Source organism: Priapulus caudatus, unplaced genomic scaffold, assembly GCF_000485595.1.
Source record: "Priapulus caudatus unplaced genomic scaffold, Priapulus_caudatus-5.0.1 Scaffold511, whole genome shotgun sequence".
Taxonomy (NCBI): domain Eukaryota; kingdom Metazoa; phylum Priapulida; class Priapulimorpha; order Priapulimorphida; family Priapulidae; genus Priapulus; species Priapulus caudatus.
In genome coordinates, this window is record NW_014577572.1 from 22,595 (window position 1) to 38,420 (window position 15,826).

Here is a 15,826-nt window from a genome sequence, read left to right on the forward strand (position 1 = left end):
TCTTGTCTCACTATTTATAATTAAATTCTTCCATGTTGAATCGTAGCTGCATCGCCTCACAGCAGACAGGCGAGCTGAAACGTACACACACAGATAGCAGTCACTTCACAGGATACCCAGCTTCTATAATAACTTCCAAGCACACGCACACGATACATGTATGTGAATAACTCGAGTAGGACAAGTGTGCAGTAGAAATGCCATCGCAATCCACAATGTTGATCTTTTTACGCCGCTGTGGTTAAATATTGACAGACTATTTCTGCCCACAGATATTCCTCTGCATTCGTCTTGGCGTTTCATGACATCATCATCTACTTTCATATTTTCTTTATTGGAGATATTTCTGTTTCATTTGCAATGAAATGTTCGAGCAGCCAAACCGTGTGTCTTGATTCACAGATGCAAATGTACATTGCTTGTTAGGTAATATAAATCACATATCAGAAAATAAAACTATGTAATTGTTATGCGATGGGGTGCTACCTTCTGAATGTTTTCACACATGTATGTATGACACAACATTATTATAATAAACAAGTTATTGTCCTGCACGTGTATGAGAGAATACGTGCATGCACTAACCACAGCTCCTGTAATGTCAAGTAGATAGCTAGCCAGACAGACTCACAGACAGAGGAAGCATAGCTATTACTACTGTTTTAATGTGTTGGACGTGACATTAGCGGTACAATCTAGGTTGCTGGGTAGCTCTACCAGTATAGCTCCTTCGCTCCCGCTACAGTGTCTCCTCCGTACACTGGTAGAGCTAACTAGGTTGCTGGCTAGATAGCTGGGGAAACATCGGTGAGGTCACATCATTTGCTAATCATGTAAGGCACAACTGCATAAGATTGTTTTTCATGTTACACTTTTAGTGGTATATGCTGGTTATCCCTACACACACACATACAGAACAGAAACCCATTATTTAGTCTGTTGCTGCACATAGCATGTGTCACATAATAATAATCTGTTTGTATTCGCTGCCAAGGTGATAATGTAATATGGTGCTGATCAAGAGGCAAAATGTAGAGTCCTAATCTTGATATATTGCAGACCCAATGCTGTAACAGACATTAAACTCAATCCAAAAATGACCTTTTTATGTTCATTAAAAGAACTCATTTTTCATGTATGTACTGTTTTACAGTGCTGGAAAAGATGATCGACCCACACCAGTCCTGACCTGGTACCTTTGAGCAGGAATGTCTAATTTTAATAGATTTTACTATTGCCTATATTAATACTTTTAATTTTATTAGAAACCAAAACTTTTAAAACCAGGTCTGACTGTGTTTTTGCTTGTAATTCCCATTCGAATAATATTTATTGACATTCTAGTGCACTTTGATCTGATGTGTTTAGCATAACTAATACTTGGGGTATAACTAATTCAACTAATAACTAATTGGGGCATAACTAATGGGGCTATAACTAATTGGGGCATAACTAATTCAAGGTATTGAACTTTGAACTTTCTTTCTGTACTGTCACTGAATACATTCAATACGTTGCCTCATTTAGTCTAGTATTGTAACAAGTGCAGTAGTGCGATCCGCAGTGTTGATCTGTATGTTTTACCAACTTTGTCTTCTTCCGTTTTCGATACAGTCTCTTGGACTTTGAAGACTAATAATATTTATGAGGTTAAGAGCTGTATAATTTGTCAAAAAGTAGGTTGGCGTAAAAATTTGTCAATTTTAAACCTTTCTTCATAAATGACTGCACAATGATTACGCAAAACGAAACTACTATACGTTTAACTACACATAATATATTCAATTGGTTATACTAGATACACGTAGAATTATCATACAACTTGTACAATCGAATGGAAACCGAACTTACAGCAAACTTGCTTGCCAAATAACCTCCCGGTTGCTGCCATTGCTAGAAACAAGAGGCTACCAGCGGAACAGTATACCCGGATGAATAATGGCGTCGGCTCAGGTAAATATTATAAGTTTAAAATATAAATTTTGTAATCTCTGTAGAACGTTCATTACTGCAGAACCTTTGTGATGTAAAGATGACATGTAGATAGATCACCAAGAAACTCCAGTACATAGAAACAACTTCGTGTTGTCGGAAAGCCCATCCACGACACAGCCGCGGCACAATGTCATGCACTCACTCACAGGCACTTGAAACCACAGCCACACTCACAGGCACTTGAATTTCAGTGCGACTCACTCACTCAGTCAGTGACGGTAACGGCCGACACGGCTGTGTGGACTAAGTCAATTACACCGCCTCGACAGCCATCCATTTGAAAGATCTTGTAGCTGTACAAAAACTAGGCCGAACAATTACGTAGATCTCAAATAATAATGATCATCTACGCATTTCGGCCTGCTTTTGTACGTCAAACTATAAACCTTCACCTTATAGTATTCCAGCCCGCTTGTTATTAAAACTATAGTAATACCTTCGAGGTTTGCGTGTGCACAGTGTAAATTGTCGAAGAGCCAAACCCAAACTTTCAACTACGCGGCCGAACCGCCCATAGTTTGCAAATGCGCATGACTTTCTCGAACGGCACGCGGAAACCCGAAACGACATAGACATACGCATACGCGTTGGCACTTGCGTTGGCGGCGAGCATAAAGAAGCATCATATACTCGTATATATATAAATATTAAAAACATTGAAAAACAGGGAATCGGTCAATCTACAACACTAATCATTATCATTTGCCGAAGATATGTACTTCGTTGTAGTTGGCCTAACGCACCTGGCATGTGAAGAATCAGATCCGTCATGTGTCGATTCTTAGTTGCCCACTGAACATCGGCAGACATTGGCGGCTGTCTGCTGTTGTTTTTGATCGCATTCATCTCAGAAAAACGGGCAGTTAACTCAATAAAAAGTAACGCCGAGTAGCGCCCAGTTACGAGCGTGCAAGCCAAGAGTTTATAGATTCTCGTTTGAGCATTTACATGGGTGACGCTAGGCTGTGTCGATGAGTTGGGATACCGAGCACACTACAAGGAATTGTGGGCAGAGATCTGAAACGGTATTCTAACTCCTCAGCAATACGCGTTTTCTGCGAGCTATCAGCTGACGGCCCTAGACCGAATAATCATCGTTCCCACTGCATTACACCCCTTTTTTTATCTTTCCTTGGCGTGAGTCAGCTTATAATCCCCCTGGAGATCCAGAACGGCGCCGCCTCATTGAAATGTCGGAATCGCAGGCAAAATGCTTCTATGCGCCTGCGAGCCATGCGGCCCGCCTCTACTACCCGTCGAACCGATAAATTGGCTGCTCCCTGCGTGAAAAATACCCTACCTCCCTTTACATGCCTGCCAGCTGCACTGGGCGCTCATAGGGTCTATGTCCCCACGGTACGTGGCCGACACGTACCCTGGCGTACTGGTCCCGGTATACCGTGAAACCGTTACCCTGGTTCACCTACTTTGATCACTGCATAGCGGTTAGGATTTTAGGTTCAGGGTTGAGCATTAGGGTTTAGGGTTAGGGTCGGGTTGGGGAGATAGGCGTACGGCAACTCCCTAGACTCCGTTAGTTAGTAGGCCGATCGGTACGGTCCTGGCATTATAATATCCGTATAGTACCAGGGTACGTGTTCCGCCGGGTTACCGGGGGACGCCGTACCATGGCACGCGCCGGCAGTACCCCGCGGGGAGACATTAGGACCCTCGCTCAGCGCGCACTGGCAGCCTTTACCCTTGACTACTGCCATACATGTGTATTTACATTGCCGCACTCTCTCCTCGTTATTCAACTTCTTAATAAGCATCAGTGTTATCAGAGACTCTCCTTCCAGAGCTTCCTAAAATCATTTCCCACTTTTACAAACCATCAAGAGCCTAAATCTCAGCAGCCAGTCTCAGGGACCCCTCCCTGCACCCGTTCGCACAGATACAAGCCGAGATGGCTATCTGATAGGAACCTCCGTTCCTGATTGGTCTGATGTTTGCAATAATGCCCCCCCGCTCCCCCCTTCCGCGCGACCATCAATGCCTCTCCTAGACAATGTGGAACGAGCGGTCGTTCTGCGGAACAAACAAATCTTTCAAGAAGTGCACACATAACGATTGAGTGAATGCTATGACACATATCAATAGCAAGGGGTAAAAAAAAGGCCATGGAAGGGAACGGTAGGGTTTTTTTCACCGCACATAGCGGCGTACGGGCCGGCCATTCGCCAAGCGCATGCATTTTGCCATGCGAATCTTACGAAATTTTAATGCAACCCCGTTCGTGCCCAATAAAACCCTCACCAAAATTATAAAAAAAGGTTATATGCGGACAGAAATATTCGGTTTCTATCAGAGTCAGTATCACGTCTATGTACTATCACTATCAGTGCGCTGAGACTGAGAGCACAGGCACTTGAAGCGTCTTCAATAAATGATAAACTATAATGCTAATAAATACCGAAATCTATTTCCTACCAAATTCTGAATGTTCCTTATACTCTCTGTTCACCTATTGATGCCGACAGTTTCCTCTCAATTCCCGTCACAATCCTATGTACAACATTACACTGGCGGCGCGCCATTGCTCTCGCGGGCTGCACCTGTGCACACCTTTACACTTATAATATATAGTATAATATAGCAGTAGAAGAGCGACGGATCCCTAAATTGCTCGACTCGGTCGCTGATTTCACACCTTCACAGCGACGAATACAATCCAAGAGCTTCCATCTTTGTTTCCATTTCAAGAGACCGATGTTCACTTGTTTAAAACATACCTGTCTCTGTTCGCTAACTGAGCTGTGGCACGCGAAATCACACAAAGACTGACGAAATTCTCGCTTCGGTTCCGCTAACGTTGCAGTAGAATGTAGAATGGGCTGCCACGTACAGGCTATCATAGACTGGTACTCGCTCCACCGATCGATACCCATCGACGTAATGGTAGCTAAAGCCCCCAGGAGGTCGGGAGCCGAGTTACCAGTCTATGGGCTGATTAGCGGCGCGACTGCCTTTCCAACTCCTGTACGACGCCTCGCCATTGGCAGTGTTTGACCCAAAAAGCGGTTGCAGCGTTGACGGCGCAAGGTATGAGGCACGAAGAGCGCCCGTGGGCGCTCTCTCTCTATCTCTGACACCACTCTCCTTCTCTCTTGCCTGGTGCCAAGGTTCATCGCGATTGCTGAGAATTTCGTCAGTCTTTGTGCCCCCGGTGTGATTTCGCGGTGACACAGCTCAGGTTACGAACAGAGCACAGTACTGTTTATATAACACGGTGAACACCCGCGGTTCTTGAAAATGGGGCAACAAGATGAAGCTGGCATCCCCCGCTGTCGATGTGTATTCGTGGCTTGAGTGTGAAATCAAAGAGGACCGTCAAGCACAATTTCAGGGACTCTTCGCGCTTTCCTACCTGCTATATATATAAGTGACAGCCCATGCCTGCACAGGTGCAGGCCCGCTGAGAGCAAATGGGCCGCCCGGCAGCGTATGTTGTACATAGGATGGGGACGGATTCTACAGGAAAACTGTCGGCAATAACTACTAGCGTGAAAGAGCAGTATAGAAACATTAAGAATTTGTAAGCTAATAGATATTTCTGTATTATTTAGCATGTCATTATTTTATTGAAAACGCATTCAAGGGTTCCTGTGGCCTGAGAGAGTCTATGTCCCCCGCGTACCTTGCCGCGAAACTAGCTCTAGTAACTAATAGCCCGCTTCATTAACTGCCCGCAGGGCCTATAGAACATAGTTCGGCGTTAGGGATTTCGCAGACTGCCAACCTGGTTACCACGAAAGATGGATCGCAAAAACGCCAAAATGATCGGGCTGTTTTAACACTTATTTATCTATATGGACGTCTTCACGGATCTTTTTGAACATTTTCCACAACTTATACACCATGTATTTTCAGTGCTCGAAAACTAAAACGTTGTCCGCTTGTCCGAAGACAACCCAGAATTATACGCGCCGGACACCTAACCAGTCTGAGACATTGTCGGTGGACAACCAGAGAAAAAGTGACGAAAAAATGCACTCTATTATATTTTCTGACTGGCCGAATTGAATCTTCTTTCGGGCTGTCGCCACTCGGCTGCATGCGTCCATAGCTAGTCCCTAAAACCCAACTTATAGCCTAACCTAACGACTAACTCTAAACTCACTCGGCCTATCCTTATATACGGCCAAGGAGCTAGCAGTATAACAGAGGAGACGGAAGCGATGGTGCTGTCGTGCTTTTTTCGCCTCCGAAAACCACCGCGAAACACCACCCATAAGACGCATCAGCTGAAACATAACACAACACCCAAAAGCTGATGCACGCATACCGCCCGCAGCTCACGCCGCTAGAGACACGAACCACACCCTACAACCTACACACTCTAATCTGTCTACCACAGCACCTGGAACCCCACACCCTCCCAAAACTAATAGAAACAAACACTCATGGCATACATACTCACTGGGCCAAAAAGGACACTATACTACGCATGGACAGCATACTCTCTCCTTGACCATATACCCTATGTTAGCCGTCAAACCGCTTTCGAATCCATACCAGCCCCGCGGATGTCTATAAAAAAGCTACACACAAATATCGAATCTAGGATGGGTGACACCCCATATAACTATTTGCCCTTCCTCCCACAAAAATAAATTTAGCATCGCTGAAGGTCGGACAATCCAATCCCACACCCAGCAATCCGCCCGCGTCGCAAAATACCGGCCTCAAGCTCGCCCACCACCCAATAAAATGACTTCATTTTCCCATCACATTCAAACATCACCTCAAGCGGTGTTTTGGCGAGCCAGCACTACACTTCAAAGAAAGAAAAAAAGCATCAGCACTTAATCAATGAATCTAAATCTGCACAAAAGCCACAAGGAACCGTCACCAAAAACGAATAGAATATAAACTATAAAAATATAGGGACAGCTGCTCATTTCCAACAACTGGTACCATAGTTAGGTTGTACTCGATTTTCCAAGAAGAGATTGAACATACGAAACGTCTACATGAGAAACAACGCACCAACAAAAACCCAACCCATAGCCAAATAGTTAACTAACCCAAACACCGAATATAATTAAAAAGCCAACACGCGCAGAGAGGACCCCCCCCCCCCACTCACCCTACACCCAACCTCGATTTCCAGCTTACCCCACCCTCCCTTATGAACTCCAACTCCCCTAGACCCCACCCGACCACCGCCACGACCCTGAACAAAAATCCGACATCTACGGGCCCAAGCATACAGAGAACAGATGAACAAAAATGTCAGCATCTTATACGTAAACACAACCCCTCCAGCAACCGCCACAGATATCCACCCCAAAAAAAAAACATCATAGCCCACCGCCTGCAACCAACGCTCACAACACATAGCACCCCTGGCCAACAGAACACTGCTACACAAGCACAGATAAAGATCAGACACACAACCCAACCACACACACAACAGCAGATAAGACCAAAACCACAGACTGGAGCGCTGGAGGAGCCCATAGTAAAATACTTTATCCTCTCCTCGCCCTCTCCTCATCCCGAACGGCAGATCCCTCCCAGCTCCCTCTCTCTCACGACCCCCCCTTCGGCCCGCCTCTCCGTCAGCTCTCATCTTCTCTCCTACTCTCCCTACTCCCCCTCTCCTCCCACCCTTCCTCTCTGTCCCCTTAATCTCAATCCCATCAACGCAGCACCCACCACTCCCCCATCTGTCCTTAAGCCCTTCTCTACCCACATCTATACATACTTTCTCCTCCACCAAAAGCATCAACCCTCTATCTCACATCTATATTCCCCCCCTCCATCCAAACACACACCTCTCCTGCCCTAAAATCCGCCCTCCATTCCACTCTCCCACCAACAAAACCGAACCTCCACCTGATCTCAACTCTCCCCTCCCCCCATCTCCTCCTCACAACAACCACACACCATTACCACCCACCACAACAAACCCACCCGCACCCATCCCACACCCAACAAACCGCCCCCATCCAACCGCTCACCCCGCCCCCACTGACCCAACCCACAGAGCTTACAACCTCACCCACCAACACTGCACCACATCACCATCGCACAAAAACCCTCTCCGCTCAACAGGCCACCGCAATTCCGAACAACCCCCCACCCACCCAGACCCCACAACACCCCGCCTTGTCCGGCTTTCTGGCACCTTGTTTAACACAAGACTCCCTGCGCATATGCCTCGTCAATTACAGACAAGCAGAAATGTTCTGCAGATCATCTCTTGAGCTATCCCAATGATTGAAAATAACAAGACTTTGGGCGATACTTTTCTTTCGGCACCAACCCAGAAATGCTGCGGAACAAAACCCCCACAAGAATTTGAGATCCGCGCAATGGACTTGGTCCCGCAGGACACCCACTTTTCATTTATCTCAATACAATCTCACGAAGCCACTAGCATCACTTACTCGTTAGTATGCATTCACACCACCACGACCCGGATCGCCTGCACAAGCACAACACTACATTGCCGATTTCGTTTTAACCACCATGCTTCGCAATCCAGCTCCCACAACACCAAACACACCCAACCTAGTAACCCTCCCCGCGGATACCCCCAGAAATAACTCCTTTTTCACTTTCCACACAACAACCTCAACGCCCCCTCACCGAGCCCTACTAGCCTTTCCTCCCGCTCCATGCGTTACTCCTACCAGTCGCCTACCCCAGCGTGCGACTCCACCCCGATCCCCAACCAGAGCGACCCTCCATACAACGCCTTCGTACCCGAACCTCACCAAACCACCTCGTACTACCGTACCAACCGCCCTCCCCTTTCCTCCTAAATCATCTTACTTACCCCTCGCTCTCCTCTCTCCTCCTCTCCTTCCCACTCTTGTCCCCCAACCAAACACCAAACAGGCTAGCCAACCGCTCACGCCTCCAAGATACCACAAAAAGTCTCTCAAGCACTAACACAAGAAACGCACACCGACTAGTGCCTAAACACCCTACCGACTATGCCAGGACATAAATGCCGATAACATCAATGGTGTTAACAGTTGTGGATAAGTGTTCAAAAGTTAAGCGACTGAGATGCTCCCATAGCCTAACAATAAGTGTTTAAAAAGCCCCCAGCAATACATTTTGCCATTATGGACCATACTCTCTCTCTCAGTCCACCGCGATACAACACGCGTCCAACTTGCACAGCTTCCAAGCCCCAAGCCAAATCTAAGCCGAAAAATGTTCTCATTAGCCTGCAGCAAGGTTCACTGTACGCAGGGACACTACACTACAACACAACAGAGTACGACTAGCAGCGCCATTATGCCGCGAACGTACCCTAAAAAACAAAGACGTCACTATCTATACCCATGCGGACCGTCACCTCGCCATAGCTCCACGTAACGAGTCTAGGGAGTCGCCCCTCCACGCCCACAGCACCTACACACCTAACGGCCATCAACTACAAACATAATCCCACATCACCCCTCCACCTAACACCCGAACAACCACCCCTATCACCATCACCTGCACTCAACCAAGATACACAACAAACCCCAGGGGTAACCGCCTACCACCGCCACACCACATACCCCCATGCAAACACTGCCACGGAAGCCACAATACGACCACTCCGAATACCTGTACGCAACCCCACCCCGCCACTCCCCATGACCGCCATCCAGTGACCTACCACTCAGTCCCCTAACCACCAAAACGACCTCACGCACTTGCAACCCCCAAAGCACCCACCCCCCGGGGTTAGCCGCAGAACAAAGCTGAGACGAGCCCACCCTGCCCCAATCAATCCAGCGCGGATCGGTCATCTTCGACACCAATCCCCCAATCGCACGCAACCCGAGAACGACTAAAGGAAACCAACACCACTCACAAAAGGAAACTACCTGAAAAAAATAAAACAAAAAAAATCCCAAAAAAAAAACAAAAAAAACAAGAAAAAAAAGCCCGCCTACTAAACAAACCAAACAATCGCAAGAAGACAAAACACCCAACGAAGAAAAAGCAAAACAAAAAAAAAAAAACAAAACACCAAAAAAACAACAACAAAAAAACACCAACAAAGCAATCACATACAAAAACCAAACCACAACAACGCTTAAAGAGCTCACACGAACAAAACTGGCAAACCACAAAAAAAACACCCACCACAAACCAAATCGGAACAACCAATCAACAGGCAACCGGAACTCGAACTCCCACGCCTGATAACCTAGCCAACCCACACCACAGTAGCCCACCACAACAAAGCCTCGACAACTCCGCACGCCATAGACAACACATTCTACTATCGGACACAACACAACACACACAGCACCCCACACCACACAACCACCAAGCACACAACCACCCACACCACACCACGCACACACCAAACACCACAACACACACACACCACACCAGCACACACACACACACAACCACACACACACACACAACACACCAAAACCAAAAAAAACACAAACCACACAACAAACCAACAACACAAAAACCCCATAAAACCCAAAACTGACAAGAGCACCGGGAAGCCGTTAAGAAATTAAGACCTTATTTCACCACAAGGAGTCAACGGCAAGACGTCATCTGCCTCAAAAAACAACGACACACACAACAGAGCCGGGAGGTCTAACAGCCAAAAATACAGGCAACCGACACAGCGACAGACTGCAAAACACCCAAACCGAAACCGAACAAAAAACCCAGTCATGAGAAAGCTCTAGCACAAACCAAATTAACACAATACTCATCATACAACAAAACGCATTCGCTGAATTCTATGCCAAAAACTCCATAAGACCCCACAACCCAGCAAAAACAACACCCACCCACACAACACAGACATCTGCCTCATCAACATAGCAAACACAATTTTCTTATGCACAGATGCCTACACGCAACTCCGCAACACAACAAACCTACCCACCCCGAACATCACACCCACCGATATATAATCCCAAACCCACAAACACACAACACAAAACAAAAACAAACACACAGAGAGACAACCAACGTGCTTCTTGGTCACAAAAAACAAACAACACACAAGCCGAAACCAAAACACAACACACAACAAGCAAAAACAACCCCCCCCCCCCACACCAAAACAACCCGAGGAAAACCACGAACCTACCCATATAAGACAACAACCAACCAACCACATATGGCAAGAATCTCTTACCACACGGCAGCTCACAACGCACTCCCTGCACTATAGTCCAAATCAACGAGGAGAAACCACACCTCGCCGGACAGTAAAAATCAGAAAACGAAGTATCCCTGACTACGCAGAACATCAGCGTTAAATTATCCGCACCCTGTAGATGTCTCCACACTACCCTCATCTCTACATATGAATGCGTAATATTACAGACCAAGTATCAAGCTGTCAAACATCGGAAAACATAAAAAAAAGTAAACCTCAAAACCAAGTTGCACTACAACTAGACATACAAAAACCTACTACATAAGACATACGTGAACCCGTCAACACTCACCCGAATACTAACACCCTACCCAAATAATCAAATCCTTACGTACTATCACACAATACTACCTCCCCACAATAGTTGTTCGGGCCACTGTCTATGTTTGTAATGATACACTACTATTTCCTCCCTTTTGTATAACCTGCTATGACAGGAGTTTGACCGAGGTCCCTCGGACATGCTGTGCCATAAACCAACCCGGCCCAGTAGTACAGGAATTATCCAACCGGACCCAGAGATTAATTTCCCACGGACCGAATCGGAACATGGCTGTTAGCATCCTGACAATCCTTCAAAAACTCTCAACATCACCAAGCACATCTGGAAAGACTCCAAACCCCCGAAGGGAAGGTGGCAGGGTAGTGAGTATGGGTTTATAAGGTTTACTCATGTGTGTTAGCCGATTAAGTGAACGTCGTGAGAACCAAGGCACTGCAAATACCATTGTTGATCTTCAACTAACTTGCACTATGTTGAGGGACCGATGACGAAGTTTGCGGCGGCAGCGCCGACCGCGAGACGGGCCGAATGGCATTCTAGCTGCTATTCATCACACTCGGTGTCTCAGTGATATCCGGGTAGAAGCCGGGGCAAGGGGCAGAAACAAAACCAAAATAAGCAAAAGAAAAGAGAAACAAGAGAGCAGTGGTCCAAACTTTCCTCGAGAAAATTATAGTTCAAATCTTGCTGCAGCTCTCTTCTCCCAAAAAGGTACAAGCAGTATACAGCCCCAGATGCTTCGAGAAGTTGGGGCCAAACTTTAAGGTCGTGTGACGATTATTAAGCCTTACATATTAATCTTAAGTGCCCTCATCTTTTTAATGAGCAGACCGTATATGGAAGAAAGGGATAACACTGGCGGAACATAAACAAGATCCGAACCCGAAACAAGGGCAGCCGCACGAAGACGAGACCAAGAACGCTGAGAAACCGAACCATCAAGCAATACAACCAAATCAGGCAGCGATACCTCTCAATGCAATATCCGTGACATTCGCTAAAACCACAAGATTTAGTCAGAACACATCCCTTAACTAGGCTTCGACCGCCGCCGCAAAAGCAACCGGGCAGCCCCCCAACGGCACCACATCCCGGATCGTTACGAGGGGCTGACAAACGCATCAAACTTCAGGCACAGTTGCTAAGCCTATGGCAGTACTATAAATATTACGAGCGGGGTCCCCAATCAATGTAGATGATTCCTTTAAGACATCGCCAATATACAAGATGAAAATTAAATGTTACGAACATGCCCCACCACCCCGCACCTTAACCCACATAAAACCAAACACCAAAGTAGCCTTCAAACACCTACTACACGCTGTTAATATAAAACCCCACCCCATCAACCGCGCCACATACAAGCTACTTGCCGCTATACGAGCAAAACCGCCCAAAACAAAAAAAACCACATAGAAACAGATCCGATATAAAATGTACTCTCACATTATACTCCCCCCCACCCAACCCCAACCAAAGCCCGAAAGACACGTCATTGAGCTACCATTCTACCTAGAAAACATCTAAGATCACAATAAACACCATCGACGACCCCTTAGCGATAATCCCCCCAACACCCAAACGTGAATCTTTGATGACTCTGGAAATCACGCCAAGTAGTCTTAATTCCATTCAAAAATATCACCCAAACAGCACAAGATATCCGCTCAACCCCATAAGGCCATCAAACCTCCCCTATAACGTTCGCCAGACTAATGGCCACCCGCACCCCGTAGCCAGAAATACGCGATACACTAACTCTAACTAAATACTCCAAACAAAACACCACACACCCAACAAACCAAACCAAGACGAAAAAAAGGATTTCGAAAATCTAACACCTCTTCTAAAATTACCCTCCCACGCCAAAAACGAATACACCATCAACATAAACAACCCAAACAATACTCTTGCTCATTGGTCTCTGTAAAATTCTTGAAGTTTACTTGACACGCAATAGCTTAATTAATTAACCAAAATTACGCATGGTATCGTCATAGGATAATATATACGTTGCCGGCTATGGCCGTAGGATAGTGTACATAACTCTAATAGTCTCGAGACAAAACAACACACCCCAGCAGCCATACGATAATTGAGTATACATTTTCTACAAATTACCCCCCACAACCCTCAGATCACACTGCTACAACACAACCGCTCTTCAGAACCTCATGGTCCTCTCAGCACGCTGAATCTAATTCGACGTTCCTGGCCCTACTTCCAAGCTACGACACACTAGCTAAATCCCAATTAACAGATATACACCAAACCAACATAAATAACGACACCAACAAGTATCGAGCATCATAAAGCTAAACCTCAACCAACCTAATCACTCAAACCCATGCGCACAGCCAATAAACACCAAAAAGAAAAAAACACCTGGGCGCCGACCATAGAACACCAAAAACCAAATCACGCAATACGCTGTACTAAACATCCATACTTTCCGCCGCCAAAAACAGGCATACGCCGGTTGCGACAGTTACATTGTACTAAAAAAACCCTTCCTGACAGATAACCAAAACCAATATACGAAACATGTCTTAGCGCTACCCCCTGACAATCTATACTATCAACATGATAGCTACCTGACAACAGAGCCATTATATTCCAGACGCCACGATTACGTCAACATATAAATAACACTAGCCAAATAATATAGCAAAACAACCGCAGAGACCAGACCAACATGAACCCCTTGAACATGTCCACCGCAACCACCCGACCCGCAACCACCCATTAACCGCGGCCCGCCTTAACGTGTGTACTAAGCAGCCCGCATAGCACACAAGTACAGCTAACGTACAATGATATATGGCATATGATACATACACAAACAAAAACAAAACAAAAAAGCAATCAAAAAAACACACCCAACCAAAACACCCGGGCCCACAACCAGGAAAACCACCATCAAGAAACAGCCCAACAAGCAAGGTCAGCGAAAACCGTCGGCCACGATGAAAAACACATAGATCACCCCTCGAACATTACTAATCAATACTGAAAAATTCCACTTCTAACAACGAACACAAATACTCCCCCTGCACTTGCGCACAACCACACCCACATCCCTAAAAACCATTACTAACCAACAAGTACTGCCATATAACAACCTGAGCCCAGGCACACCTCGAATAATAGCGAACCAGACAAACAAACACGCGAACACACAGAGCACCACGCCGAACCCACAAAGAGCAAACAATCTTTTATACATGCCAAACAATAAGAGGCAACCAGTAGAAGAAACACCCTTCGCTTGAATTCATAATATGCTACTAAATAGACAACCCACAAAACAGCGGCCACAATGCAGAACCACACCCCAACAACGCGGCCAATTATCAAAAGCGACACAGGCAACTATTCCAAATAACTAATCGAGAAAGCCGCAAACACACCCAAGCCACTTATTGCACACCTAAAAATAACCACGCAAAAAACAAAAACTTCCCCATACACCAAAATACTCAGATACACCCTCACACTAAACGAAACTCTTGCACTATTAATAAACCATGAAATAACACAAACAACTCTCCACACCATGTAAAGTCAATCACCGTAACCCGACCTAACCCCTGCTACCCAACCCCCCTCCCAACAGTATCGCAACTAATGCGAAGTACACAGTAAAATACAATTTTATATGGCCCGCCTATTCAGGAAACGCTGCAACACCAAATCATTACTCGATGCTTGTTATTGGCTCTCCCCTCCTGCGACTACTCCCCGGTACTTCTCACCCGTCACTCACTCGCAACCGCCTACAGCACCGCCCCAGCCAGCAACCGTGTTATAGTTGATTCGAACTAACCACACACGAAACCTAGAAAACAGGCAAAGATAGATATAGCCCACGCCCCGCACCGCGCCAAATATACAACAACAAAAGGGCAAGGCAGCAATCAATCAAGCCAGTGCACTGACCCCTCCAGGATCCACCGACACACGCCAACCACACCCCACCCCACCACAATAACCAAACCGAGCCTTGGAATTTTCCCAAAGAACAAAAAAAAGAAACCAGCCTAAAACAGCCATATGGCAATTGAATAGGCACCGACGCGCACATTGCCGTCCCAAAAAGGTGAAAAACACGACAAAACCTCGCCCGTATAAATATACCAGAGAAACACCAACCTGCAACCCTCTGCCATAGCTACAACTGTGCCGAAGTTCGAGACCTTTTTTGTCACTATCACAATCTAACGACCATTAACGCCCATAGTTTTGCCACTCAAGGGAACCTGAACTTACTGCTGAACGGAGAACCACGCCCCCCACACAACCACCACAACCAAGAACAACACCCCACCACGACAAATTCGACCCACTAAAGTAACGGAACGATCGTGCCAACACAACACCGCATCCAAGCGACC

At 46.2% G+C, this 15,826-nt stretch overlaps 1 protein-coding gene across 1 annotated transcript in view; it reads left to right on the forward strand.

Annotated features, from left to right (window-relative positions):
* The first annotated feature begins 1,886 nt into the window (after positions 1-1,886).
* The window catches only part of LOC106811171 (golgin subfamily A member 7-like), a 23,022-nt gene continuing 9,082 nt past the window's right edge, over positions 1,887-15,826 (forward strand). Inside the window, exon 1 of the mRNA XM_014814716.1 lies at positions 1,887-1,953. Coding sequence (XP_014670202.1) covers positions 1,939-1,953 — 15 coding nt within the window. The 5' untranslated portion in view covers positions 1,887-1,938. The remainder of the gene's footprint in view (positions 1,954-15,826) is intronic.